Raw genomic sequence first — 27,680 nt, 5'->3', positions numbered from 1 at the left:
TTACCAAGATTAAATTACCAAAGCCATCTTCAACCTCTAGGCACCTTAAAACTTAGTTACATAATCATGTATGTATTCAAATACTGCACAGAACAGAGGAATAGAGTCCCAACTATGGTTGCCATACAGTCCAGATATCCTAGATCTGAAATTCCTTCCTCCTTCCCTCTGACCTCAAAGAAGAAACTGTATATAACACTATACACAGTTCTAAAATATCACAAATTCTCAATAATTTCTACTATTCCTAAAGCACCAAAGGCCTTTGAATATGCTAATGCACATCATGAAAACTGTGGTTCACATATGCTGGGAAATACCATTTTGAGGATTTGCTTATACCAGGGAACATTGTCAGAGCTAGTGTGCTGGACAGCCACAAGCAATAAGCCTGATGCTTTCAGAAAGCAGCTAATTAACCTTATGTGCATTTACATAAACAGACCAATTGGACTGTAAAGGTCTTCTGAAGCTTCCTGGAAGAGCCTAACTATTAGCAAATTGGCAAGTAACTCTATATATAGAGGTGCCTCATTAACTGCACATGTGCAGAACACTGTAGTATTTTTAGTTTCCCCTGTATCTCCATATTGGGACTTCATTGCATATCAGTATGCACAGACTGAACAATGAGGGGCAGGAAATCAAGGTGCTTAAAAATTGACTCCATGTAGTTTCAAGAACAAAGTGAAACAAGTATTATAACTCACAATTCCAGGTTTAACTGCAGGAATAAAAACCATGCAACAGCTTTTTTCCTAGATATAGTTTTAGGAATGTCTTTAATAACATTGCCTGTTTACTGACCAAATTCTACAGGAATAGTAAAGAATTTTTGTGATACATCTAATTGTTTTACGACATCTAATTGTTTTACAACATAGCATTTTGACCACCTGCTTCATCTTTGGGACACAAAGGAAGTCTTCATAGTCTGGACTTTAGGAAGAAAGGATAAAAAACTGTGATATTTAAGAAATTCCTTTTTCTCTAATTAATTAATATTTCATGCAGGCACAGGCCCACCCAACCTAGCATCAGGTACCTCACTTCGGAGCATGGACCTTAAGTTTTCAGTGGAGGAAGCAGTACCTCCCACTGCCAGGTCAGGTCTTGTCTGAAATTTTTTTTTAACTTTTCCCCCCTTCATTTCTCTCAGTGGAGAAAAATGACTGCCTTCTCTATCTCCTCTTCATTCCTACTTTCAACAACATTGCCAGTACCTGAACTATACCTTCTTAGTTCAGATTCTTAACCAGAGACATTACGCCCACAGCTAACTTCATGCCACAGCTTTTTTTGGATCTTACTCAAAATCTTGTATTACTTACCTCTTTCACTTATTTGTGATCAAGAAAAACATTGATGTCTGCATTGGTCAACAGTACGAACTGAAGATTCTCAAAGCAATCAAGACAAATCTGATTATTTCTAGGGAATTCCTAGCAGCGTAAGGCACCCCTCTCCTACCCCCAGAAGACTACTCAACCGTAACTTCAGCTTGCGCCAAAATAATGCCGATGTTTTCCTACCAGACAACATCTTTTTAAAAAGATAAATATCTAGGTACAACTAATGTATACTTTACCTCTGACCAGAAACCCACAGCTGCAGCTTTCCGTGGATATTTTTCTTGCCTTCTGGCTGCTGCAGATATGTTATTGCCAAATGCTGCCACCTGCCCACACAGAAAACATTCTCTGGAGATTCAGCCTGTGCCAGCAGACCAGCTTTCATCTCATCATTTGGATCCATGCACATACTACGAAAACAACAGAAAAAGAAAAACAAGTGTGTGTGTTTGTTTTCAAATTTGCATTTCAAGCCCCAAATCTGCAATTTTTTGGTCTCAGTTACTTTGAGATTGCATTCCTTAACTTTCACAGATAATTTTTGATTGCAATGCTATATTTAGTGTTCAATGTAAGCTAGGGAAATCCTCACAGTATGGTTTCAACTTAGTTATTTAACTTGTTTGCATCAATCTGCTTACATTTAAGATAAGGATATCATCTCTATTTTACAGAGAAGTTAAATTCAGTTTATTGAAAAAATGCAGGTGTTTTGAACGCTGTGAAATAAAGTGTTCTAAAATTGCACCTTTAGACCCATTTTAAGGATACATTACTTATGAGAACTAAATTAGGGCTAAAACGTGTTCAGAAGATTAAAACCAAGATTGTCATAGTAAGTATTAAATAACAGCAATTTTCACACCTGAGGTATGAAAACCTACAGCTACAAAAGCTCTTATCTTCACACATTTATTATGTCACTTCATTAATACTTGAACTGCTACCTTGCATTGCATTAGGTTTATGACTGATCTTACATCTTACTTTGGACATTTAGATATGACTACATGAAACATGCAAGACCAGAGACTAACACTTTAAGCAAGTAAACCTGTAGTTCTATATGCAATAAACTTACTTGATGTTGCCATCAGTGTGCAAGATGACTCTAATATAGAAATTAGTTCTCTACTCTCCACCAGTATTCTCTGCAAGCTACTACTGGAAGTAACAATATATATGTTCACAAGACTGCTTCTGGACTAATATACCATACCGAAATATGAATGCTCCAGTGTTCAAGTCTGCCCAGACTTGTATCATCAATGCTTTGGAACCCAGTGAAATTATATGAATACACCCATCTTCAACAAGTTTATCTCCCAGGCTTAGGTATTCCATTCCCATAGACTTTGTTTCTTCTGGAAATATAAACATGTTTATACACAATTAGAATACAACAATGCCTGTCCTATCAGCTATCAAGTGTGAAAAGAAATAGTTCAGGTACTGCAGAGAATTGGTTTTGTTTAGTTGGGTGATTGTTGGGTGTTTTTTCTTTTTTTCTTTTCTTTTTTTTTTTTTTAAAGCAAGCTGACTAATATGCACAATTCTGAGACCCAGGTCTCGTAAACCAAAACAAAGGAGCTTGACTTAACTTGGCACATGTTTTTGTTTGTAATCATGTAAATCCTCTGAATACACTCTAATTCAATGATGCTTTCAACATGCCATATCATATTACATTCCTATGCGGAACTGTAAGTCTTAGTGTGCACCAAGAAATATTTAGATTTTTCTTCATAAATCATACTACCCTTTAAGCATGATCTTGCATTCAATATTTTTACTTTACTTTACCAAGCAAAAGCACAGACCTTCTAACAAAAGCAGATCTAGTGAGATCCAAGGTTCAGGACTGGGTTTTCCCTCCTTTCATTCAAATACAGTAAAAAAGAAAAAAGTACAGTAAAAGGTATTCCAAGTGTTGTGAGTAGGAGGCATTTAAATAACTTAAGGAATTTTTCCTCCTATAAATTATAATCCAAAAGATTCTGCTCAAAAGAGTTTGGGAGCAGGTGGGTCTTTACAAAAGTATAACAGAAATGTTGTATAGCTATTGACATTTACAATGGTGCGCACACAAGCAAAGTTAGAGGATTCATACTGAATCAGCCTCAGGCTCTGACTTGATGGATTCAGAGCATCTTTTAGCTAAGAGTTCCAATATTTAAATCCAAAATCACAAAGACTTACTAGCTCTCTATTGAAGAGAAAGAACACAAAAGCCACTTGCTTCTTCAATACATGAGACCAAATAAACTTGAGAGCCATCTTTCCACCTGACCCTTCAGCTGCAGCATTTAATATTTTCTTCATCATAACATGAAGTAGCGTAAAGACATTTTACTGAAGTTACAAATTCAGCGAGAACACTGAATTTCTAAGGAAGCAGACATTAACCTAACATAAGGACTAAGGCTGGAAATGTTTTACCTTTAGGTATATGATGCAGTAGTCAAAGAAAAATCAGAAAGACTACAACTCCTGTTTAATATCCATCATAAGAAAAAAAGAATTCAACCTTTGGTATATGGCACATCAATGAGTAATACTTGTAACCAGAATCCTTAAGTGCTACCTAAATAGAAACAGAAAGTACTATATCCTCACCTGTGCTGTCAAAGCTGTTCTCTCTCACAGCTACCAGTCTGCTTCTTCTCTTGATTTTTTTCCCCTTTTCTGTTGAATTTTCCGTTTCATGAGCACACTCCAGATGAAACCACAGTGAGACACTGAAGCCTTCAGACATGTGTGGCCAACAGTTTTGTCCAACTAAAGGCAAGTGAATTGGGGCTACATGCCAAGAAGAAAGCAGCTGGTGACTCAAATTTTCACCATCTGCCTCTTTCTTACTCTGTGAAAATTTCGCTCTTTTTAGTAGTCCAGCAGTTTTGCTGTTGGAAGTGCTAGCAGATTTCTGTGAAGAACAACTACTCAAATTTGTGCTGTGTAGTAAAGGGAAGGCAAGATACTGTAATGGGTTCATGTAAATATTAGTTTCTATAATCTTCAATACACCCTTGAGTAGTATCTCCTAGAAGAAATAAACCAAACAAATGAGAAAAAAAAATCGAACTGTTAACACCATGTAGTTGTGTCATCTAACTAGACTGAACCCCACTCTTGATTTAAATATGGATTTGTGTTTTCCCAAAGGTAGACTTCCACATCCAAACTGACACACATTTACAAAGCATCAAGTAGCAACTTCAACAGACTATGGCCCAAGGGTTTGGGGATTTAGTCAAAGCAGATCAATCTTCAAGTTACCATGCTTAGGTATCAACTGAACCACAGCAGGTGGTCATTGCACAATCTTATCTCACATTTGGTATGTGCTAACAGATTAACTTATACCTCAACAAAAGACCACACCTTTTACCCCATGTTTGTGGCTAGCTAAGAATGTATACACAGCCCATCACTTCGTTATTGCATAGTCAATAACAAAACTATTTGAGCCTTTAAGGCAAAAAGTTTCTCTAGTTACTTAGCTAATTATTGCAAGCTACCTTTGAGAAATTGATTTGTGTCTCCTTGTTTGGTTTGGTACTATTTCAGATTCCACAGTATTTTTTTTTATTTCCTTCCCCTTGTTTTTTATTACAAACTCCCACACAAACCAACAGAGAGGTATTTCAGCAGTATAGCCCATATAAGCAGTAGATTCCAGTGTTACACAAGCCAACCTAAGACAGTTTTGCAAGTAATTCCTGCTGCTAAAGCATTCCTGAAATAGCAAGATGCTTTATAACTCTAAAGGAATGACTTCAAGTTTTACAGCGTTAGTGTTCTGTCATCCATAACCACAATGTCAGTCTCCTCAAGAGGAATCTTGTTTTCTTATGCTGAGGAGAGTTCCCAGGACTCTAACACACACTTCAAAACCCTCTCTTTTATCTCCTATTTCCTTTTCATGTTTTGAGAATGAATTATTTCAACAACCAAAAATCTATTTGCTCTGATCAGTTAGAATGTTGCTGTTACAGTCTCCTTACTTCTCAAAATTCTTGGGCACAAAAGGAGTTTCTTTTTGCTTCATTTTTCTCATTAAGCCTCTGAATTTTGCTATGTGCTACTCCATACGTACCGTACAAGGTGTCTTCTCCAAAAATATCTTCAGAAGAAGAGTTAGCTCTTCTGAACATGTCCGTGAACTCATCAAGGAAACTAACAGGTCTACCAGCACCACCTGACATGCTAAAATTAAGGAGACAAAACAATATTCTTGAAAATAATTGTCTGAAAGCTTTAAAAATTATTATCCCATACTATTATGAGGAAAGATTAACTTTGAATTCAGAGTGTTTTGTGAAAACTTTTCAAATTCGGGAAACAGTAATGACTACAAGATGAATTCTAGTGAGTTCCAACAGTACTTCCATACACTATCATTCAAAATTTCATTGAATAAATCTAGATGGCTACATCAAGTTTGGCTCCTAGGTTTACCAAGTAGAGTCTGAAAGTCTGGGAACCTAGCATCTACATTGCAAAGGCTCTCCCCACAAAGTCAGGGATCAAAGTCCTGGGATGGGTTTACATCATCTCCTGCTATGGAGCAACCTCATTATGTGAAGCTACCTTAGGGCAAGCATTTAATTTGCTTCCACGTTCTTGGATTAGCTACCCATTTTATTTCTTGCCAGAAAACTCAATCAAGACATCACTAAGACCTGTGTTACAAAGAAATTTGAAATAAAAAACTTATGTTGTGATGGAGTCAGATGCAATCAGTAAGATAACTGCTATTTTTCCCAGCAATGTTTGCTAACACTGTCACCGTAGGGTTTATGATTTCAACTATCATTTTCAGATCTGCCAGCATGTGTTTAAATAACAGATTTCCACTAGCTCAGAAATAACCCTGTATTTATACATAAGATAAGATACTTGTCACAAGTTAAAGCAGCAGCTGCATAAACTCACACATGCCAATGTATTTGCTTTGTCAATTTTGCATTTGCATTGTGAACTAAGAATTTGAGTGTGTATACATTGTTATAAAAAACCCCAATATTTAAGTTACTTAGACCTTGAACTCACCATGAAAACTAGATTCTGTTTGTGTCAGTATGTTCAGAAATCCTCCCAAAAGAAGTTTAACAGCTCCCTGTTAAAAAAATAGAGGGAAAATTAATACCTGAAGAATATATACCAGCTCAAAGAACTAAGAAATCATTTCTTTCACAGTCTTGTCTACTATTGATTTTAAAGTAAAGACAAGTCCAGTTACTTTGAATTATGGAAATATTTTTTATATTTGCTAATGAACATTCTTTCATGTTCTCTACAGTTCAGTTGCAGAAGGGAGACTTTGAAATCCAAATGATTCTAGAAAGAAACCTTGGAGCCATTTGTCCCTTGTCTTCTCCCCCATAACAAAATCACAGGATTTCACAGGTTGTGACAAAATATAGCATGTTGCTATATAGTGATGCAATACTGAAGGCAAATTCACCCTTTCCCCAACCTTTTTATGCAAGATTACTTTAAAAAGTAATTACAAAAAAAAAAAAAAAAATCAAAGCTGCGTATTAAGATAATCCTTCACAAATGCATCTTAGATAAAGGTAATTTGAAAAATATCTAAATTGATTAGTTTGATAGATTGCCCTTTCTGAATGACATCAAAGAAAAATGAAAATGAGATTATTCTGAATTATAAGTAATTTCATGTGTTGAAGTTCAGAAAAAAGAAATACAAGAGTGCTAGTGATTTAAAGCTAATAATTCACACACAGAGTTGGAGTACTGAAATAAAACAATGTTTTCCTTTCCTGCTTTTGGTTTAAGCTGTAAAGCACTAACTTTGCTTCTTAGTCAAATGATTATATAAACAAGCACTTTAAGTTTAGATTACTTAACCATATTTCCCTCTTTTGCAAAAGACACATACTCAATTTAGTTATTAGAAAACAAAAAACAAGCTAACCATCAGAAATTCCAAAGGATTATGAGGACATCAATGTATGCATAACTAATTTCTAATAAAGCATGAAATATTTTTGAGCTACATCACTGGAAGTTTCTAAAAGTACATATTGAATGCATATAAATTTAGAATGTTTACATATATACATATACAAGAAGATTTTTGGTTTGTTTGTTTTTCTATGGCCTGATGGTCATGAAATCTGTATCTACAGCCCTAGTGATTGAACAGTCTTGATAAAGTAAGGCAACTGTGAAACTCAAAAGCTTTGTAGGTCAAATATCTCCCAACACACCAGTTAACTATAGTTTCTGGTAACTTAAATGCAATGCATCTGGCAATATCAGTCATTTACATTGTTTCAGGTCTTATCAAATGCCATAACAAGGGAGAACACTTCTGAGATCACTATTAGGTATACTGACACTATAGAACTGAAGAAAATAAGATATACAACTGCTAAGCTGTTGCCTTTGTTTAGTAACATTTTTACCTGTTCTATAAGTAGAGTGGCATTTCTCTCCTTCTGGCTGATGATTTTCAGGCAGCTTTGGAACACGTGAGCAAGCACATCTAAACTTGCATTACCAGCTGAGAGCAAGTTTAATTCTAACATGCAGATTTCAGGATACATTAATTCTCCTTGATTGATGTTTTCAGCTAGGTCATTAAAATAACCTGAAGGACCAGTACATCCTAGTTCTGCTTTTGTGTCTGCTCCTGAAAGAAAACACTTGTCTTACTGAAACTTACTCAACTGAATACAGTTTGCATGATTTAAGCAGAACATCCAAACACATACTTTCTCCAACCTTTTCATAGGTACAAACCAAAAATGGTCACTAGCTTATAAGCAGTTTTCAGAAGTTAGTATAATCTTCTATTATGCTTCAGATTTTTGTATTTTCCTGATAATACAGAAGGGCAAGGATGCAGTTTCTCCTATTACATGCTCTTTAACTATGTGCCTTCATTTCCTGGTAACTGGACACACATAAGTAATGATGAAATATGCAATTCATGAAACATGACAGTAAAATCATTGTAATAGAGCCTGAAGCTTCTATACAGAACTCTGAGCCTGCCAAGAAAAGAGATAAATTTACATTATTTTGTTTCATGTTAAAAGGCTGGGGGAAGCAGTTGTTTAGTTATTTAATTCAGACAATGCACATGACAGAATATTTGCATGACAATCAAAAAAGAAAAAACCCAACATTTAAGCCTCTCTTACATCCTGGAGAGACTTTAAAACAGGTTACTTAAAAAAATTATTTGGTACAGACATATGTTTCATGCAAATGTTTCATGGAAATATTTCAGGTTAAAATTTTAATTCAGAAATGCTTTCAAAAAGTTGTATATCTCTTGATAAAGCCAAGTCACACAGGTAAACAGCAGCAGTTGAATGCAGTTCTATTAAAGGCTGTTACTGCTCGTGCTGACTTCATACAAGAACATATGCATCCAGACGTTCAGCACAAAGGAAAAAATTAAAGCAAATTCATGTTCAAAATTAATTACACAAACAGAATACAGGAAGAGATGTGCACATCAGTCGTTGAATGAATATAAAGAGATACATTCTATCACAAGGGGGCTGTCAAGTCAAATGAAGCACGTGATTGGGAAAAACCAGCACGGATTCACCAAGGGCAAATGGTGCTTGACAAACCTGATCGCCTTCTACAACAAAGTAACCTGCTCAGTTGATGTGGGGCGAGCGGTGGACATTGTCTACCTGGATTTCTCCAAGGCTTTTGATATGGTTGCCCATAGCCTCCTCCTTGAGGAACTGATGCATTACGGTCTAGACAAGTGGTCTGTGTGGTGGGTGGGGAACTGGCTGACAGGCTGCACCCAGAGGGTGGTGGTAAATGGCTCCTTTTCAGACTGGCAACCTGTCACAAGTGGGGTCCTCCAGGGATCAATACTGGGCCCAACACTGTTTAATATCTTCTTAAGTGATCTGGATGATGGGATCAAGTGTACCCTGATGAAGTTTGCCAATGATACCAAACTGAGTGGGGAAGTAGACACTTCAGAAAGAAGAGCCGTCCTGCAGGAAGACTTGGATGGGCTGGAAAAGTGGGCTAACAAGAACCTTATGAAGTTCAACAAGGACAAATGTAAGCTGGGAAAACATAATCCAGGAGTGCAGCACAGGCTGGGATCTATCTGGCTGGGGAGCAGCTCCTTGGAAAGGGACCTGGGGGTCCTGGTGGACAACAAGCTCAATAGGATCTAACAGTGTCCTGCTGCAGCAAAGAAAGCTAAGAGGATGATGGGTTGCATCAACAAGGGCATCATCAGCAGAGATGATACCTTCCAACCTGGTATTCTATGATTCTATGATATAATTAGACTAGCTAATTTTTACCAGATTGTTATAGTACTAAACAAAAAATTAAGCACTGATTTTCAAGCAAACTACTGATAAGCATCTCTGGAGAAAACTGCTTCTAGACCACAATAATACATTTGAGCAACATGACTTTAGAGCAAGAGTCACATAAACCAAGACAACCAACACAGAACAGTTCCTGTAACACTCAGTAAGAATATTCATCATCTCTCCATCTATAACTGCATCCTACTGAAATAAACAAGTTAAACTATTTATATCTATTAAAGGTCTCTGATCCTCACCCTATTTTTGTACATCTCAAAAGACAAGCAAGCTTTGCTATGTCATAAAGACTGCTTTGTATATTCAGAAAGTTCACATTTACCTTCATTCTTGGTCTCACTATCATCAGGGTTACTTTCACTATCTGCTTCATATCCTTCCTCTTCAGCAAAAGGTTTAAGACTACAGCACTGTGATTCTTCAGTTTCTTCAGAAATATCTCCAGGTTGTGACACTGGCTCCTTTTCAGTGTAATGGGTCTGCATAACACATCAAGCAAATTTACTATCTTTGGTCATAAAAGCAAGTAATTTAGAACCTTCCAGTTGCTTATTTTCTCCAAGCCCATTCGCAAAAGAAACAAATTAATCGTATGCTTTCAAGAAACTTCAGATACTTGTTAAGAATACTCCATTCTTACATAAAAAATGGATTCTGCAAAGATCGATTTTTCTTACTAACTACCTGACCAAAGCTTTGGTAAGCAGGTGGCCAATGCATTAAGCATAACTGTGTTTCTAAAAATCACTATCACCATAAATGTGCACCTTGACATTCACTCTAAGGTAAAGATATGTCTGCAGCCACTAAGATCAGTCAATATCCCTGTTTGAAGCTCCCCCTTTGAGTTTGTGTCACACTCGGCTCTGGGATGAAAGAGTGAAGAGAACATCAGGTTTCAGGTATGTCCATAAAGCGTAACACAGCTTGCTCCTTTTTGGGGCATGCTCGTTTCTGAGCAGTAAACATGGGCACCATATCAATAATTAGCATTCAACTTACACGCTTACATATGAGAATCAGAGAATTAACGTTCAACAGCCACAGTAACCAAACACATTTAAACATATCCTATCGAGTTTAAAAATAGACCCAAACAACATAAACCTGACTCAGCAAACCTTGCGGTATTTAGAATTAGACTTAGTCAGTGTTTCATACCTTTTCAATTTTTTCTTCAGAATGATCCAGATCAGCAGAAAAAGTACCCAACGCAACACGAAGCAGTGAATCAAACAGAGGCTTTGCCAAGTCAGTTTCTATCACTTTTGATTGAGCAAGCTGCTCTCTTATTTGAAGTAAGATATCATCCACACAGGTATTCTATGTTTTGGGGGAGACAAATATTTTGATTCATGTTATTATGTTTTGGCTAACAGAAATGGTCTAATACTTTCATTTAAGAACTTCCCCTTCCAGCTACACTAATCTGACTTCTCAGCTAAAACCATCAGACTTCATCCAACCTCTTGCAATAAGAAAGATTCATCCTGTTTTTCATGACAGAGATTTAGTTGGTTCAGCAATCTGCACACTGAAAAAAATCTGGCAACATGCTGTTTCCCAAACACTGCAAGTGAAAGCACTGTTTCAAAAATAAACATCTCTGAAACAGTTTCAAGTACACAATGCATTCAAACCACACCAAAACATTAGAGGTTCACAAGACAGACAGTGACATGTCCAAGTTCACAAAAATAGCAAGTGGCCAGACAGAACTCCAGTTTCCAGTTCTCTCCTGTACTTAACTCCTCCTGTTTTTGAAACAAACTGCCAAGTAAAATTCATTATTTAGCAAGAGCAATTAAAACATTAAAGCACACTAAAGCTGTCTTCTGTGAATTAACATTTTGTGGAACATTGAATTAGTTCACCTCTAAGGCTTAAGTAACAGTTTTTTCAGGTGTCCTTTCAGTACCTGTGCCCTAATACTCCTCCTTCTCAAGCACCATGCTCTGCTCAGAACCATCAAAAACACGACATGTGAGTCACTATGTATAATGCTCACGTCTTGCCTGCACAGCTCTTTCAATCCTACCCATCAAACACATTCTCCACTGAATACTCTTTAAAAAAAAAAACCAAAAAAACCAAACCAAAGTCTCTCCCACTGTTCAAAGCCCATCAGCTCAGCCAGCCTCCAGAGAACGTGAGGCTGGACAAATAGGCTACACAGGGAAAAAAACAACAGAAAAAGCAGGCCATAACTGACCAGAAAAAATACAGGCATAGTCAGCCAGCAATTCACAGTTGTCTATATCCACTACTGCCTTTGTAGTCAGAGGAAACCATCCCTTTTCTCTAGTCAGGACCATTTTATGCAGAAAACCAAAATCTTCGCCTGCCAGGATCACAGTCTTCCCAGGACTCAAGATACATTAATCCAGAAAACAGCGTTTGATGCTGAGTTCAGCCCTTAGCCATGTTGACCATGCTGGCCCAAATTGTAACTAATACGCGCAAAACAAAACAGAAATACAGTTCAAAAAAGCAAGGTAGAAAGCTCATCCAGCCTGGATTGATCTGCCGCTCTGGAAGGCTCTCTCCCAGTCCCCAAGAAGCCAGGACTTGGCATGAACAGGGATCCAACCCAAAAGAGCAGAGGACAAAGATCATGTTGGAGAACAAGCAAAGGGGTACAGGATCCTTACCAGCATCTTACCAAATACAAAAAGTGACAAGTGGACACGTGGGAAGGTGCCGCAGAAACAGCAATGCCAGTTTGTTCATCTACCCGCTCTCATTCTTTCCTGCCTGCTGACCACTACCCCTGACTAAGCACATCATTTAACTGTATACTTTCAGTACTACACAAAAAAATATGGTACCATAGTAAGAGCATAAACTTGTTTCAACTCTAAAAGAACATTTGACTGAATTACTGTTAAAATAACATTGTACATAACAAATACAAGTAAAGCAAGCTAAGGGAAGTTGCACAGTACCTGGTGAAACATCTCCCCTTCCATCTTCTGCTGCATGGTGCTTGCACTGTGTAGACAGATTGTCAGCAGAGCTTCTAGAAGTCTGATACCTTGAAGTGCCCACTCACTCTCTTCTCTTACAGAAGTCCTTATCCCTTCAAGATTGGCAACTGAAGAAACTGAAGTGTGTTCCCTACTCAAAGAGCTGTTGCGGGAGACACATTCAGAGACCAGCTGTTCTGCACCAGCAAGACTGTCAGAACTATCGAGCTCCAGTTGTGTCACCTCTCTGCTTTTAGCCAGCTGAACAGAGTCATCCTTGTTGAGACGCTCACCACGAGGACTCCCATGTGAACTTCTGCTGCTTTCACTCAATACTCTCTCCCTCTTTTCTTGTTCCTTTTCCGTATTTTTTGCAAGTTTCTGAATTATCAAAATTAGTAATCTACGGCACGCTTCAAAGCCTCCAAGTCTATGGAACTGTCTCTGGAAAACTGAACTATACAAATAGATGCAACGACACATGGACCAAATATCTGCAGCCCTGTGAATGTGTTCCAGAGACGGCAAAGTAAGGCTTTCCAGTGACAGATACGGTAATTTGTGGCCTAATGGCTCACTAGCTGTACTATCATATCCTGATGTATCTTCAGAGTCATTAGCTGAATCCAGATCACCATCTGCTTCTTTACTTACACATAAAAAAGCAACACAGAGGAATAGGTTTATTGTGTTGACGTGAATGTCTTGGCTTACGAACTTTTTCTTTTTTGGGTAAGCCTCTTTCAAGCCAGCATAAAACTTGCTCAGGCTTTGAGGAACTTCTGAAACAGCATGCTGGCTACAAAGAGAAGCAGGCAAGTCAGATGTAGACTCCTTCTGTTCACTGTTCAAGCCTTCCAGTTCTGGCATTGCTTGGTCTTTCTGCTGATCACCAAGGCAGAGTATCAAAGTCTCTAACACTTTCAAAGAATAACTTCTTAAAGTATCAAAGTAATTTAACTCAGTCATTTGATTCACTCCATTACAACTCAGAAACAAGTCTCTAATTACCCTGCAAGAGAAAGTATAAGTTACCATACAGATCAGCCACAAATTCATGTTATTCAGATGACACACATCTTATCCAAAAATAACCCTCTGTTCCACACACCTGAGTAATACCAAGGACTGATCATGTTTACAGTAATTGCAATATATTACTCTGAACTCTAAATTAAAGAGATGAGGAACTTGTTGCAGTACTGTAGAATCCCAAGTAAGCATCATCCATCTCGTAGTAAAAATTCAATTTTTTGGTAAGATATAATGTAGGAAATATTAACCTCTAAAATGTAGACCACAAAAATGTAAGATGTTCAATACATTAAAGATGTTTAACTTCATTTATGACATTTGCTCCTTAGCGATACTTCCTTACCCTAACTTTTTATTAGCAATTGGAGCTAGTAAATATCTTTATTTCTCTCAGTTCTGTGACTTCACCAGAAAGTAGAGATTCCTTCTCAAATAAACTCGCATTTTTAAGACATTTTACTAGCTATGTCTATTTGTTGTATGGACAATGCATTTCAGATAAAATTCAGGAATACCTTTCAAGGAACTTTTTGTGCAATTGTTATGCCAGGGTGTCTAATGTTAAAAAATCTTTCAGTATATTTGTTTCCAAGTGTATTTTTCCCTTCTTCCTACTGCCCGAGTATTACACTGAGTTCATACAGAATTTGGGGTAAGGATACGTAAGCTTCAGAGTGTACTATGTTTGCTTGTAGACATCCACCTTCCTTACCCTCCCATCTCCTTCCCACAGGGTCAGCTTTTACTGTAACCGAGTTACACAATCTAGAATCAAATGAATCATGTACTTACTTGTATATTCCCATCTTTAAGCCAGTAGGAAACAGGATATCTTAAACGTTGTTTTAATCTAAACTTTACTTCTCTTGCCTCTTTGCCACCAAGTACACTTTCAGAAATTAATAGCTTCTGATACAGTTTAGGTTAGGATAAAAGTTAAAAATCTATTAGACAATCCTTTACATAAACTGGAATACTAGTCTATTCTTTATAGTTGTCTCAGATAACCCTGCTAAATTCACTTCAGTTTATGAGGACTCCAATAGAAAAGATCAGAATCAGGACACATTCATATTCTGAATAAACTTCCATATATTGTATTAAACAACTATTTCATCAGTTCAACAGTAAATAGGAAAGTTTCTATTTCATGCCTTGGAAGAATCTTTGTGGGTGTTGTGTTTTGGTTTGTTTTAAAAGAACCCCTTATGTTTAAATGGACAGGATTTTGTAAATTAGGAAACAGTTATTTCAGGACAAGGAAAGCTCTCAAGCCTTATTTTTGAAAGGTAGTTTCTATGAAGACCTTTCTAGAAGAAAAAGGGAAACAGATCAGAAGACTAAGTAGTCTAATTCCTACAGAGAAGTGACATGTCAATCTGTTCAACATTCCTGACTCACTTTAGTATGAGGAATGAAGAGGCAAAGAGCATGTCACATTGGACAAAGAATTTTATTTCTTTCTACACACTTTGGCTTGTAAAAAACTAACTCATCAATAGACAGCCCTCACTTTCTATGGCTTATGAATCTAGGATTACATTTTATGTTATTCAAGCATTTACCTTGTTGCCACCCCTGCAATACCCAAGTGCTCCCTACAGTCCAAATAAAACTTATGTTCTGATCAGTAACAAATATACAAAGCTCTGTACATAATTAGTATGTTTTCCATTAATAAACAGAAAAATCAACCAACCTGGATTTAAGCAACACAGGGAGCATCTGCAAATAAATCTGAAGTACTTCAGAAGGCAAACACTGGCTATGGTCACTGCATGTGTGTTTATCAGCTGTAGTTAGTCCCAGTTGTTGAGCATGGCAAGCTAGGTCAACCCCTCTCTGAAGCACAGGATTATAAATACAGTTATATAGTTTCCATTGGACCACTGCATTTCCCTTTTGAATTAAGTGGCAAATATGGCTTGCAATCTGCATGCCGCGTAGTTTGTCTTCTTCAAAAACAATATCCTGATAAGCCTCCAATGCATCCCATCTCAACAACATATCTTCAGATCCACTGCTAGGCAGAATTCCCTGAACTCTGCAAGAGGAACTAGATGCAACACCAGCATCATTAGGGTTGCCCTGCAAGGCATCTTCTAGCTGAGCAAGTTGATCACAGTCAACAGTACATATATTGCATGATGCCTGTATAATTTTTAGAGAAACTTCTGCTCCACCCAGCTGATCCAATATAAACTCATTAAGGATGTTCAATATGTGCTGTTGAAAGTTTTTTAATATTGGTAACTTGGAAGCATGAAGCAATGGGACGATCACAGACTTTGGATCCATACAACAACATATTCCTACATTATGTACACCCGAGAGAATTTGAACACAGGTACTGCTCAAAGAAACTTGTTGCAACAAGTGCAAACACTGGTGTGCACAAACAGCAATGCAACAGCATCTGTCAGGATAATGAACTTCTCCATCAGCAGTTTCAAAGGGGTTTTTGGAAGCTTGGTTTTTAAAAGCAGATACAGAGAGCCCAGAGAGATCTCTGTGGTGATGCATGAAGTGAGAGTACTCACATCGTCTGTGCCGCTTTCTTGTACACATTGATTGATGGAGCTGCTCTGATTTCACTTTTTTGACAGTGCTGATTATTTTCATGATGCTGTTGATTAAGGCCTTCAGATGCTCTGAGGCTTCCCCAGTTACTCCCTCACTCTTCATACACAGCCATTCCATTTGAAGCACTGTTACTTCAAACAGCTTAAATCCCTGATGCTGTATGAACTCATGAACTAGATCTATAGCTTGACTAAAGTAGAATGGATTGGAGGCTGCACTTTGTAGGCAGCAGATCAAAATCTGCAAGACTCCTTCTATAACCTCAGGTAGAAGCAAGGCTCTGTGATGGTATCTAGAAAACATGTAGTCCTCCTGAACTGGCTGCTGTAGTGTTTCCCTGTATCCTGGAGCAAAAGGATCAGGTTGCTTTTCCAAGCAAATTCTGATTTTTAATGCTGCTTTAAGTAAGTCTGTTAAATTTCTTCGCAAATTGTCAGGCATTGTTTCTGTATTGCTAATGTCTAAAGACATAAGATGCAGCACTGTTCGAAAGAGCATCCTTTGGATCAGAGCCACAGGTTCTTCTGTCCACCCTGCAGAAACTACTTCATTTTCTGTGTTACTACTTACATTGTAACAGTCTTCAAATCCTGATAAGAACTCAGTCAATGTGGGCACCACGCTAGCTGAAAGAGTAGAACTGTGAGTTAAAGTAATATCAAATTTGCACACTTTCTCTAGGAGAGACAGTAAGACATGGCATAAGTCAAAAGGAGAGTTATCCATGTTGCTCTCAGTAATTCCTGCAGTTGGCTCATTCAACATCTCTGGGTTTAGCTCATGTGCTGGAATAATTTTGCTGGAATTTTCTAGAGTAGGGGCATCAGGATTAGAACTTGGTATCGCTTCCACAGGTAGGCAATCACTTCTACCTACAGGGTAGTTGTCCCTAACTGGATACATTAAAAAAGGCTGCAGTAACTGGGAGCGTCTGTGTTTCATTATTACAGTAGTCTTGTCATCAGAATTGCCTTCTGAATCTGAAGTGGACAGCTGAGATCTTCTTGCATCTCGCACAGAATAACGATGGGTGGTTTTGCGCAGACGTCCACTTTTTCGAGATCGAGGATTTAGTTTTAAAGAAGTCTGAAGAGAAGAACGAGTGCTTCCATCTAAGCCTAGTTTTTCCTGAGTAGATTTCACGGAACTTGAATTATTCTCTTTGGTCAGGCATATGTCTACTGTAAGTGGTATATTAAAATCTGTTGAAACAGAAAGTTAACAAAGGAACATTAATGGAACATTCATGTATTACAATGAACTACTACTCTTTAGTTGGGAGTCCTACGCTCTGTAGTAATACACAAATCGCTTCTTCTAGGTCCTTAATACTGTCAGTGATAAAACATACCTATTGCTTTTTCTTCTTGGACAGGGATTTTCCATACCAATGGCAGAAGTGACAGGAGGAGGGTCAGAAGTTCTTCTCGACATGTCAGCTCCTATGTTAGAAACAAAATAGAAAATGTTTTTGTACTTTTGAAAAATGGATTAACCTTCTTTATTTTACAAAACTATTCAACATTTAGTTCCCCATGCCTTTCTGCTGTTTTTACGCATTGCAAAAGTGACCTAACCGCAGAGTGCTATAATCATTAGCTAGAGCCAATCAGAAAGCATCTAAGATATTTATTACACCTCTGCAAGTGTTTCTATACAAAGCTCTCCTAATCCCTCTCGTTGAAGGAATTCCTCTCCCAAAGGACAAAACCAGAGAAGTCAAAAGCAAATAACTTATTGATTTAAACAAAGCCAACATGAAGCCAAATACAAGTTTGAAACTTCTGTAGTTACAGAAATGTAACTTCAAAGAACTTTATGGGAAACTTTCTACTTTCTCCAAAATGACACCTTTAAGCAAACAAAAAAGCTTACATTTATCAAGTGATGTTTTGACTCAAAATAGAAAGGTGAAGTTTTATGGGAGGAAAGAGGGAAGGTTACTCCTAATTAAAAAAAAAAAACAAAAAACAAACACCAGAATAGCCACTAACAAACCCTCATTCCTACTGGGATTCTAAGACTTCAACACTAAGAATTTCAGTGCAGAGGAGCAGTAGAAGGCACATAATTTAAACACAATTCCTTTACTGGGTGCTATGCAGCACTATCAAAATGGTTTCAGTCCTAAAGATCAAAAATTTTCAAACACAAAAAGCTGACTTGAGCATTTTGGCAGTTAACTTCATTCAGAGATATGCAGCTGAAGCAACATCCTTCTCCAAAAATTCAAGGTAGCAATGAAATTAAAATGTTTCAAGATAAGCAACTTAAGTAGCTATAGTTATATATATAACAAATATAGAGGGTTTTATATATATATATATATATAGTTTTAGAGCTATACAGATATATAAAAAATAGTTAATATTTGATGAGACTATCAATTAAAAAAATCTAAAAGTATTGATGCAATACAATTAGACTTGAAAACTAAGCTTTTTTCAAAGTCATTCTCCCAACTCTCTTCTGCTACTAAATGTATTCTCAGCAAGACAAATTAATTAGGAATGGGAATGAGCAATACAGCATTCAAAGCACCATAATAAGACTGGAAAAAGCAAAGTATTAACTTTTCAAATTTCAGTGGTACACTTCCAGAATTTGACTTTCCTCATTAATCAAGCTCCACTTCCCCCACCTTCTTAAACATATTTCCTCAGGAAATAATTGCTGAATTGCTGATGTTTCATGAAGAATGCTGCATGTTTTCTTCCCCTTCTACTTCAGAAGTAGGTTTTTATTGGAGGGGAGGCACATGGAATCCCCCATTTTCTGTTTTTCCAGCAGCTCTAGTCTTTAAGCCTCTATTAACAGCAACTATGCAGAACTCAAGTGACTATAAAAACCACACAGCTCTAGAAGTGGTAAGGATTCTTTCTTAGCAATTATATGTAACTGCAGTCTTGTGGGTTTACTGTTTAGCCAGTGCACCTACTGGAATCCAGAACCAAGCCAGCAGACCCAACTCAAGTCTTAGCCCAAGTCGCCTCATGAAGGAAATGCAAACCTTCAAAATGAATTTGACCAGCATTAACAGCTGACCTCACTTCAGACAAAGGCTGAATAAACTCAGCCCAGATTCAGTTGGTTCATTATTCTTAAACACTGGGATCTGCATTTTCAATACACAAAGACTTAATGCACATCTCATCCTACCCATTGTTTAGTACATATCCAGTAGTGTTGAAGAGGAAGGAGAAAAAGAACAGAAAGAAAGGCGATATCTGCAGCTACAGGGATGTGTGATAGACTTTATACAAAAAAAATAGTATAAACTGATCACCTCTTCTAAAATGCTTTCTTTTTTGAGCTAAAGTTACAAAATATTTACTTTCTATCATGTTCAAGAGCAAATATATATCTCATGGCCCATAAACCAAATAGAAAGGTGTATATTTTAATTTCTTTGCCTTAAACCAGGAGGCCCTTCTCAAATGAAAAATTGTCAGTTTATACTGCAGGTTCAGTATATGCTTATTTCCCTTGAAGATTCTAACCTATTGCCTCTTTCCACACAGCTACTGCACTTCAGCTTCACACATGCCTTAACTTGGCAAAAGTTTAGCAACCATCAGTATCAGCTGACAAACAGCTATATGATTAGCTATTTTTTCTTTTTCTGTTCTTGCTGAAGGACAGAATGCAACTGCAACACATCCTTTTGAACTTCTAGTCTTCATAATTAACCCATACACTCTACCATCAAAAGGCAAGAAAAGCAGCACCAAGAAGAACATTAGCCAGACAAATCCACACGGTCAAACTCAATACAAAAATTATAGCCAGGTAAGAAAAACTATTACCTGATCAATAGTTGAGTTCAGTGTGGTAAGCAAAATAAACCCACGGCCTTGAACCAAGTATTGTCCCAGTGCTGCCATATGAGTTTCTTCTTCTTCATCTTCCTTGGCCTCTGCCCTCTGGACCACTGCATTGCACAGTCTGTTGACATCCGTCAAGAATTCCCGTGCCAGTGAGTTACTGGCACTGCTCATGTCTGAGCTGTAAGTAGAGGAAAGTGCAGAAATTAAATCCATCAGAAAACACATTCCTTATGGAAAAAAAGACTGAGAGAAGAGAGGAGTGTTTCTTCCCTGTATCCCTCCCTCCCCCTGCCAAAGGATGGAGTGTCTATAGGACTAAGGAATCAATATACCAGTGTAGGGTGGAAGGGAATGAGACGGATGAGCTTAGAGCATTTCATTTATTTCAGTGAAACTTCAGCTAACAGCCCACGGTCCCAAACACTCATTTTATAAACCTATCAGGTAAAACCCATGACACACAGCATTCTCTCCCACTGCATAAATGAAAGCTAATGACTTAATTTCAGCTTGTCTTTGTAAGCTAGATGTGATCTTCAATCTTCGTCTGCTTCTAAAAGGTATTTGACCTGAAGCATAAAGGGAAAACAGGCAGCTTTTACACAGCATTTTACAGAAAACACGTTCTTTAATAGTTTGAATACATTACCTTCTACCCTGTTACATATTGCAACAGTATGCAGATTATTTCAAGGGGAAAAAGAAAAGACTAATGAATTAATATAAATATGGGAATTTCACAAGTACAATGTTTTAGATTTACCAGTCCTCATGGAATTTTCCTTCAAGCAAGGCTGAGTGGGTGGCAGTCATTACTACAGTGTACTTAACATAAAATTCTATTGTATATGTTCAGGAGAAAATCCCAAAAGCTGGTTGCCAAACTGATAAATTTTACTTTAGATAATGCACACAAGGCACTCATACCTTGTCTATTCATTCTATCTTATAAAAACACTTTTTTGTTTTCTCTTATGCTATAGCATAGTACATAGTCAGTGCTAGTACAGGTTGAGAAGTTTAAAACAAAAACAAACCAGACCAAAGAAATGCAAGAGTCAGCTGTAGAAAACTAGCAAGAGGATCACTGAAGACAAAACAAAAACAATATTCAGTGATGGCAACTACAGAAACAAGAACATTTAATCCACATAAAACCCACTTAATACTACAGCATATTTAACTCTTTATGTCTGTGTAAACTGCTGAAGTAGAAAGCTTCAAAACTCAAATATTTTCATCATGTCCAAGCATAGAACATGCAAAAAGAGTGCCGAATAACTTTCAACATAATATTTAAATGTAACAGGTGCATTAATACTGCTTGATCAAGAAACATCTCCACACAATTATTAGGTCAAAAATAAGATCTTGTAAGAAAGAGCAAGTTTGTTAGCATTAATTGTACAAAAAGCTCCTTTTAGTGGCAAGACTGTGAAGTACTTACACATATAATGACATTCTCTGTAGGAGTAACAGGAAGATTCTTACCAGAATTACTTTGCCAGTTTAACACATTTATCTTCTATTTGGAAGAAAAAGGAAATTACATTCTGGAAACACCACCCTTGGTTCACCTGTTTTTAAACAAAGAGAAAAATACATCATGGTTAATATGCAATTTGTTTGGTTTTAAGATTCATTTTATAATAGCTATTTAAGTTTTTGAAGAGTCCTTGGGGGGGGGGGGGGGGGTTGAGCTTTAAAGCTCTAGTTTTCACTTTTAGCTTATGATTCTGCACAACCAAAATCCTGTTAAAGAGAAAATAATTTGTGCGTGTAAGGTAAGTTAACATAATAAAATTAATTGCTTTTTAAAATGTAAAATGAGCTAGGTATGTATGCAAGTTTAAACATTTCCCTCTAGAAACAGTATGAATTTTTAGTGATCACTACCTGCATACATAATACTTGAAGCACTTATGGCTCTGGGTACAAATGATGGATAGTATGAGAAACTGAACTGCGCAGTCAAGTGCTGATATAAATCCATTTTAAACCTGTTCTTCTCTTTTGTCCTGACAGATAACCAATCTTTATTACCTTAAAAACTGGGAAAGCTGTAATTAATAAAATTGGAAAGGAACAGTATTGTATCTGCTCTGTACAGTCAACTAAAGCAATTTAAGAGTTATTTTTCTACTAACCCTTTCACCCCCTCCAGTCCTAACAGAAGACTAAGAGGAATACTTTACCTCTGTTTCGAGTTGTAATTAGTAACAAAGAAAAGACTAAGATAACAAGGAGTAATCTCCCCATTTACTCCAGAATGGCCAAACCCAGCAAGATTTACCCCTAGTACACGCTTTAGCAACAAAGTTAAAACACCACCACATACACCTGCCCTGCCTTTATGAGCTCTGCACAAAGAGCAAAAAGATTCTGTAACAACTCAAAGAAAATTATTGCTGTAGAGAGTATGCATTCATAAAGCCCCAACATCCCGTATTCCTTGCTGTAAACTAAACTGTCAAAGGGTTTATTAATTTTTCATCTGAAAACTTCAAGTTTCTGGTTATCGCACTTCCCCTCACATCTTTAAAATGCATTCAATCCAAGAAAAGGAAAAAACTATTTTAACTCTCCTGAAGTATTCTTATTTACTTAAACAAGATTGAAGAGCTCCTTAAACATGCCTTAAATCCCAATGTATGGTTTCATCTGACTGGTTGAATACTTTCTCTGCTGTTTCCTAGAAGGCAAACACTAATAATCACAGAGGCAATGTTTATTTCTGCAACCTCTCCGCATTTTTTTTTTGCTATCATTTTCAAGTGCTAATTATTTAGCCATTCAATTGTTACAGGACTCCTTACCAGTCTTCCTTACAGTTAACCCCAATTTTTTTTAAACTAGTGTTAGAATGTTTGTGTTTGGTGCCATTGAGTATATTTTAACTGAGCCCATTTTCTAACAAAGCCCTAAAATTCTCAGAAGTTATATCCACTGACACATCACACATATATAGAGATGAACTGTCCAAACCCATGTTTACTGAAGCATCCACAAATTGGGGTGCTCCAGCTGCAAGCTAGTCTAAATGTTAAAACCTCATTCTCTAGACATGGTAAAGAGCCAAAAATACATTTGCTATCAATGGGAACGCAAAGGGTAGTAACCGAGAAAAGCCTCAAACATTAAACTACAAAGGTTTCTAGGTGAGCACTCATCCACAATTAATTAACTGGGGGGGGGAGGAGATGGGGATACAAAAAGAGAAAGAAGAAAGACTGAATTAATTATTTTAGTATTCTCAAGTGTCAATTAAATACAAACTTCAACTTTAAACTTAAAATTGTGACGAGCATGAACACTATGTGAAACGCCTCCTCAAGGAAGGAGAGAAACACTGTAGGTTCCCCAGGCAAGCTCCTACTAATTGGCTGCCCTTTGAGTGCTTGGGCACAACATGCTTCATCCACAGTCTCACAGAAAACCAACTTATCCACACAGCTAATACTGACAATTCATTGCAACTGAACAGCTTAAGCAGCTAGCTGTTTTGCAGTTGTACCAGACTTCATTAGAATATGTAAAAATATGCTGTCCATCATGTTTTAGTGTCCTTCCATCTGAAACTTCAGCCTCCAGGTTTCCTGCATTGCTTGCACTGTTACATGGATTTAACATATATTGCCATATTCTAGCAAAAGGGTCTCAGCGTCAGTAGTAAGACAAAGTATGATTTTGTTGATGCTAATGCAAAAAGACATCATGCATGTCTTCTTAATGCAAGAATTTAGTATAAAATTGGTAAGGAATTAAGATGCTCTCATTCTACAGTGCAGAAAAATTTGTAAAGAGATACCATGCTGCATAATGAAGAACTTCTTTTAGAAGGACTCCTTCCAACAAGTGCTAGGTCCTTCTAAGTTGTACCTATTTCTTTCTCTGCAATTAAGTTCTGAAATGGACTGACAGCACAAACGTGTCTTTGGAAACACTTTCAGATATAACCTCATTATTCACCTCATCCTTAAGCTACAAACAAAGAACAATACAAGGAGAACTGAGAAATAATTAAGAAACTTCCAAAAAAAGCTGCATATGCACAGACAACCTTCTTCCCTTTCGTATTTGTTTCCTGACAAGATTTGAGCATTTAAAACACTGTTTTTCATAGAAGAACTGAGTGAACAACTTGCCCTGCTGATCCTGTAACATAGCAAACACTTTGCAGAGGTGGGATTTGGGGTGTTTGTTTTGTTTCTAAAACCAACACATCCATCCCCACTCTAAGGCTTCAGCCTGCTCGTCACCTTCTCTTTCTGTTGCAGATTATGGTACGCTGATACTACACCCTACGCAGCATAGCATTTCAACTTACTCAAATTATGCCAACCAATTTGCTTTAAGTAGGAACTACTCTACTGCAGAATTTTTCTTTTGTTTGAAGTGACACATCTTTAATTGCTGTGGTGCCTGGTAATATGGAAGCAGATGCTGCACAAAACGTGTGTACTGAGGTAGAGTGCCTTAACCTGTCTTTGGACTTCAGGGATGTCATCTTAACTACGGAAAAAAAACCAAAACCTGAAATATCACACATTAACAAAGCCATAAGAGAGCAGAAAGAAACCTACCAGAATCTCAGTTCACCACTGCTGTGTACAGTCCTAGTGGGACTGTTACAGTTTTGGAATATACAATGTGTCAGTACTTCAGATAGCTAGCCCTGAAAAAAACTGATATTCTTAAATTCCATTTCACCCTCCAGAAGAATACGATTATCATATTTCATAAAAGCCACCTCAAACAGATATTATTTATTTCTAAAAGGAAAAAATCCACAAGCTTTAAAAAGAATAAATCACTTAACCGTGAATGATCTGACATTCACATATAATCCGCCCTCTTCATGCCCATCTTTATCATCCTCAGTTCAATCCGTATCACGTCTGCCCTCTGGCTCCTTTCTGCAAGAGCTCTCAAGGGACTTATTTTCTATTTGCTGTTGTGGTATAAATCCATTTTCTGCACCTGAAACTTGTATTTTCTCTGGACTTCTTTCCATTTTTATGAAGTTGCTCATCAGCTGAGCATCTTAAAGTATAAGAATGCCTTGTACTTACTTCAGTGGACTTTAAGTCTTTAAAAGAAAATAGCAAAACCGTTCTTTAAATAATTTAAAGGATGGAACTTAAAAATATGACCAATTAAGCAGTCTTGGATACCAAATCATGAATATACTAACTCTATATAGTGCTAATGATTAGATGGCATTATATCTAACATGAACGCAACTTGGGGAAGGAAGAAAATGCAACAAAAGCTTAAGGTCAGAGCTAGTACTCTGTATGAGAGTGAACTAGGCCTTTTACTTGGTTATGTTTTCAGCAATGCATTGCCCAGAAAGGCCTGGAATGTCCAGTAATACAATAAACAGTGGTAATTACTAAATTACTACAGCAGCATTATAATAAAATACAGTACTAAGCCAAATGAATTCAAAATCCCAGAAAACTAATTTAAATTATTACTTTCAGTAACTGTTGTCCAACAGCTACAGCAAGAGTAGAGGAGAGGCACAAAGTTTGGTGGTGGTGTCCAGTTCACACAATAGCCCAAATTAGTGCTCTAATAAACCTACCCTCCCACAGCCTTTTTTTTTTTTTAAGGTTTTTTTTAATAACAATTTTATAGTACTGGTAAAAAAGAAAATACTTGAACCACCTCCATTTGTTGTGAAGTAGATGTCAGTTTTCTTCAAATTGCTCATTACTAGTTATATCAGTCTAAAATGATCATGCTACTGAGTGCTGTTCATACAGCTGCATAGTCAGGCTTGAGTGCCTAAGTAAAACAAAGTGATAGCATACCCAAGAAGGTACGCATGGCACATACAAGCCACCTGCAAGCCTTATTTTCCCATAGCTCACTATGTTATCTACAATAAAAGCAGTCTTGTCTACCAGGTTATACGAGTATCTTACTGCACTAAAGGAGTGATAGCCATAATAAACTTACAAGAAGCTATTTTACAGATCATGCAAACAGGAGTAGAGAATGTATATCTACATGGAAGTCACTAATTTGTTTACCTTCCCTAGTTTCCTGTTTCAGATGAGAGACAAACATTGACCAGGCATAGCATGGCTGCAAGTCCTTTTGAGTACAGAGTACAATGAAGTTGCATTTTCAGTAGGTATTAAAATTAACACTTTGAAAAAATATAATTTCTATAAGCCACTGTACAATAATTTCTGGCCTCCAATTCAAAACTTGTAGCCCTTTTACCCATTCTCTAGAATTACATGTATGGGAATACAAGTCACCACTGGCCGATAAGTGCTACATTTACATTATTCATTCCATTTAGCAAATACTTGTCCCAGCCTCATTGCTTGTACTTAACATTTATGCTCTGGAGAACATGCTTGTGACCTCTTCAATGATTTTAACATTAATATGATTATATCAACATTGACTTTAATCAGATTTACTTTGGGGTTAAACTTTCAATTTAAGCTCAAGCTTTTGCTAGCAGAGGACAACAGGCATAATGAAGAGCACCAGCACATTATTACTACTAAGACACTCCATAATAGGCTTTTGCCATCGTAGCACAGATTGCCGGGTTTATTACAGAAACTAAGTTTATCTTGTTAGTAACAGACACCAAATTTGACTGCCTTCTGTTTAAAAAAAATTTGTTAACAATAAAACTAAGGGAATACTATGATTAATTCCTCTGCAAACCAGGGAAGGAAAAGAAAGTAGAGCATGAGAGACTGCAATAGAGAAATACCTATTTAGCATGGCCTCGAACAAAACTGGAACATAGCCTACAGTGCTGCCTTGAGGCCTGTACCTGGTGGTGAAATGTGAGTAAAGCCTCAAACTAACACGTTGCCGAAATCAGCATTTTCCCTTTTCTGTCCTTTTGATATCATTCAAAACTTTAAACAGGCTAGAATCCAAACACCCAGCTGACATTGCCAAAATAGGTTCTCAGCAGGAACAACACAGAAGCCTTTAAGAAAACAGGAACCTGCAATTCAAGTAGAGCATCAACAGAAAGCTTGAGATGCTTTGATGCCTTGTTTTACCAAAGCACGGCAATCAGCCAAAAGCCTAGCTTATAAAAGGCAGTGAACATTTGCTAACCACCCAACAACTCTGATATTCAAAAACAAGAGCAAACGAGCAAAAACAAGACACTTCAAGTTTGTTTCATTCTCAAAACAGACATAGCAGACAACACCTCAACTCAGCAAGAGACCTCCTACTTACTCTTCATCTCCAACCACCTCCTGCTCTGTCCTTTGCTATTATTTATTAACTATTTGGAGCTACAGAAGCAGACAACCTATTAAAACACACTAAGGTGGTGTTGCTCCAGTCATTAGGTTGCACATGAAAAGCAACCTCTTTACATACAGAATTTATCATAAGACTGCAGGTAGATGTCAATTTTCTTGGCACAGTTCTACTTCTGATAAAGTGCTTGATTTCATCAAGGAGTTCAGTAACTAGCTTTTAGTCTTCTGTGTAATCCACTAGACCAATATTATTTCCAAACAAGTTATTTAGAGTCTCTCTCCCCAAAATAAACAAAAAAAGGGA

At 37.2% G+C, this 27,680-nt stretch overlaps 1 protein-coding gene across 3 annotated transcripts in view; it reads right to left on the bottom strand.

Moving 5' to 3' along the window:
- LYST (lysosomal trafficking regulator) overlaps positions 1–27,680 on the bottom strand; it is a 93,379-nt gene that overhangs the window by 46,735 nt on the left and 18,964 nt on the right. For 2 of the 3 annotated variants that reach the window (XM_069800703.1, XM_069800701.1), the window contains exons 2-14: positions 21,606–21,691; positions 20,094–20,292; positions 17,639–17,729; positions 15,404–17,489; positions 12,649–13,681; positions 10,865–11,026; positions 10,026–10,182; positions 7,787–8,013; positions 6,405–6,471; positions 5,449–5,558; positions 3,969–4,392; positions 2,572–2,716; positions 1,589–1,762 (exon numbers count right to left, since the gene is read on the bottom strand). In XM_069800703.1, coding sequence (XP_069656804.1) covers positions 1,589–1,762; positions 2,572–2,716; positions 3,969–4,392; positions 5,449–5,558; positions 6,405–6,471; positions 7,787–8,013; positions 10,026–10,182; positions 10,865–11,026; positions 12,649–13,681; positions 15,404–17,489; positions 17,639–17,729; positions 20,094–20,285 — 4,868 coding nt within the window. In that variant the 5' untranslated portion in view covers positions 20,286–20,292; positions 21,606–21,691. Of the gene's footprint in view, positions 1–1,588; positions 1,763–2,571; positions 2,717–3,968; positions 4,393–5,448; positions 5,559–6,404; positions 6,472–7,786; positions 8,014–10,025; positions 10,183–10,864; positions 11,027–12,648; positions 13,682–15,403; positions 17,490–17,638; positions 17,730–20,093; positions 20,293–21,605; positions 21,692–24,697; positions 24,719–27,680 lie in introns of those variants that run through there. The other variant, XM_069800702.1, reaches the window with a different exon arrangement.

The sequence above is a fragment of the Haliaeetus albicilla genome, chromosome 13 (genome assembly GCF_947461875.1).
Source record: "Haliaeetus albicilla chromosome 13, bHalAlb1.1, whole genome shotgun sequence".
Lineage (NCBI taxonomy): Eukaryota > Metazoa > Chordata > Aves > Accipitriformes > Accipitridae > Haliaeetus > Haliaeetus albicilla.
Note: the sequence above shows the minus strand (reverse complement) of the source record. Positions and strands in the feature narration are given on the sequence as shown.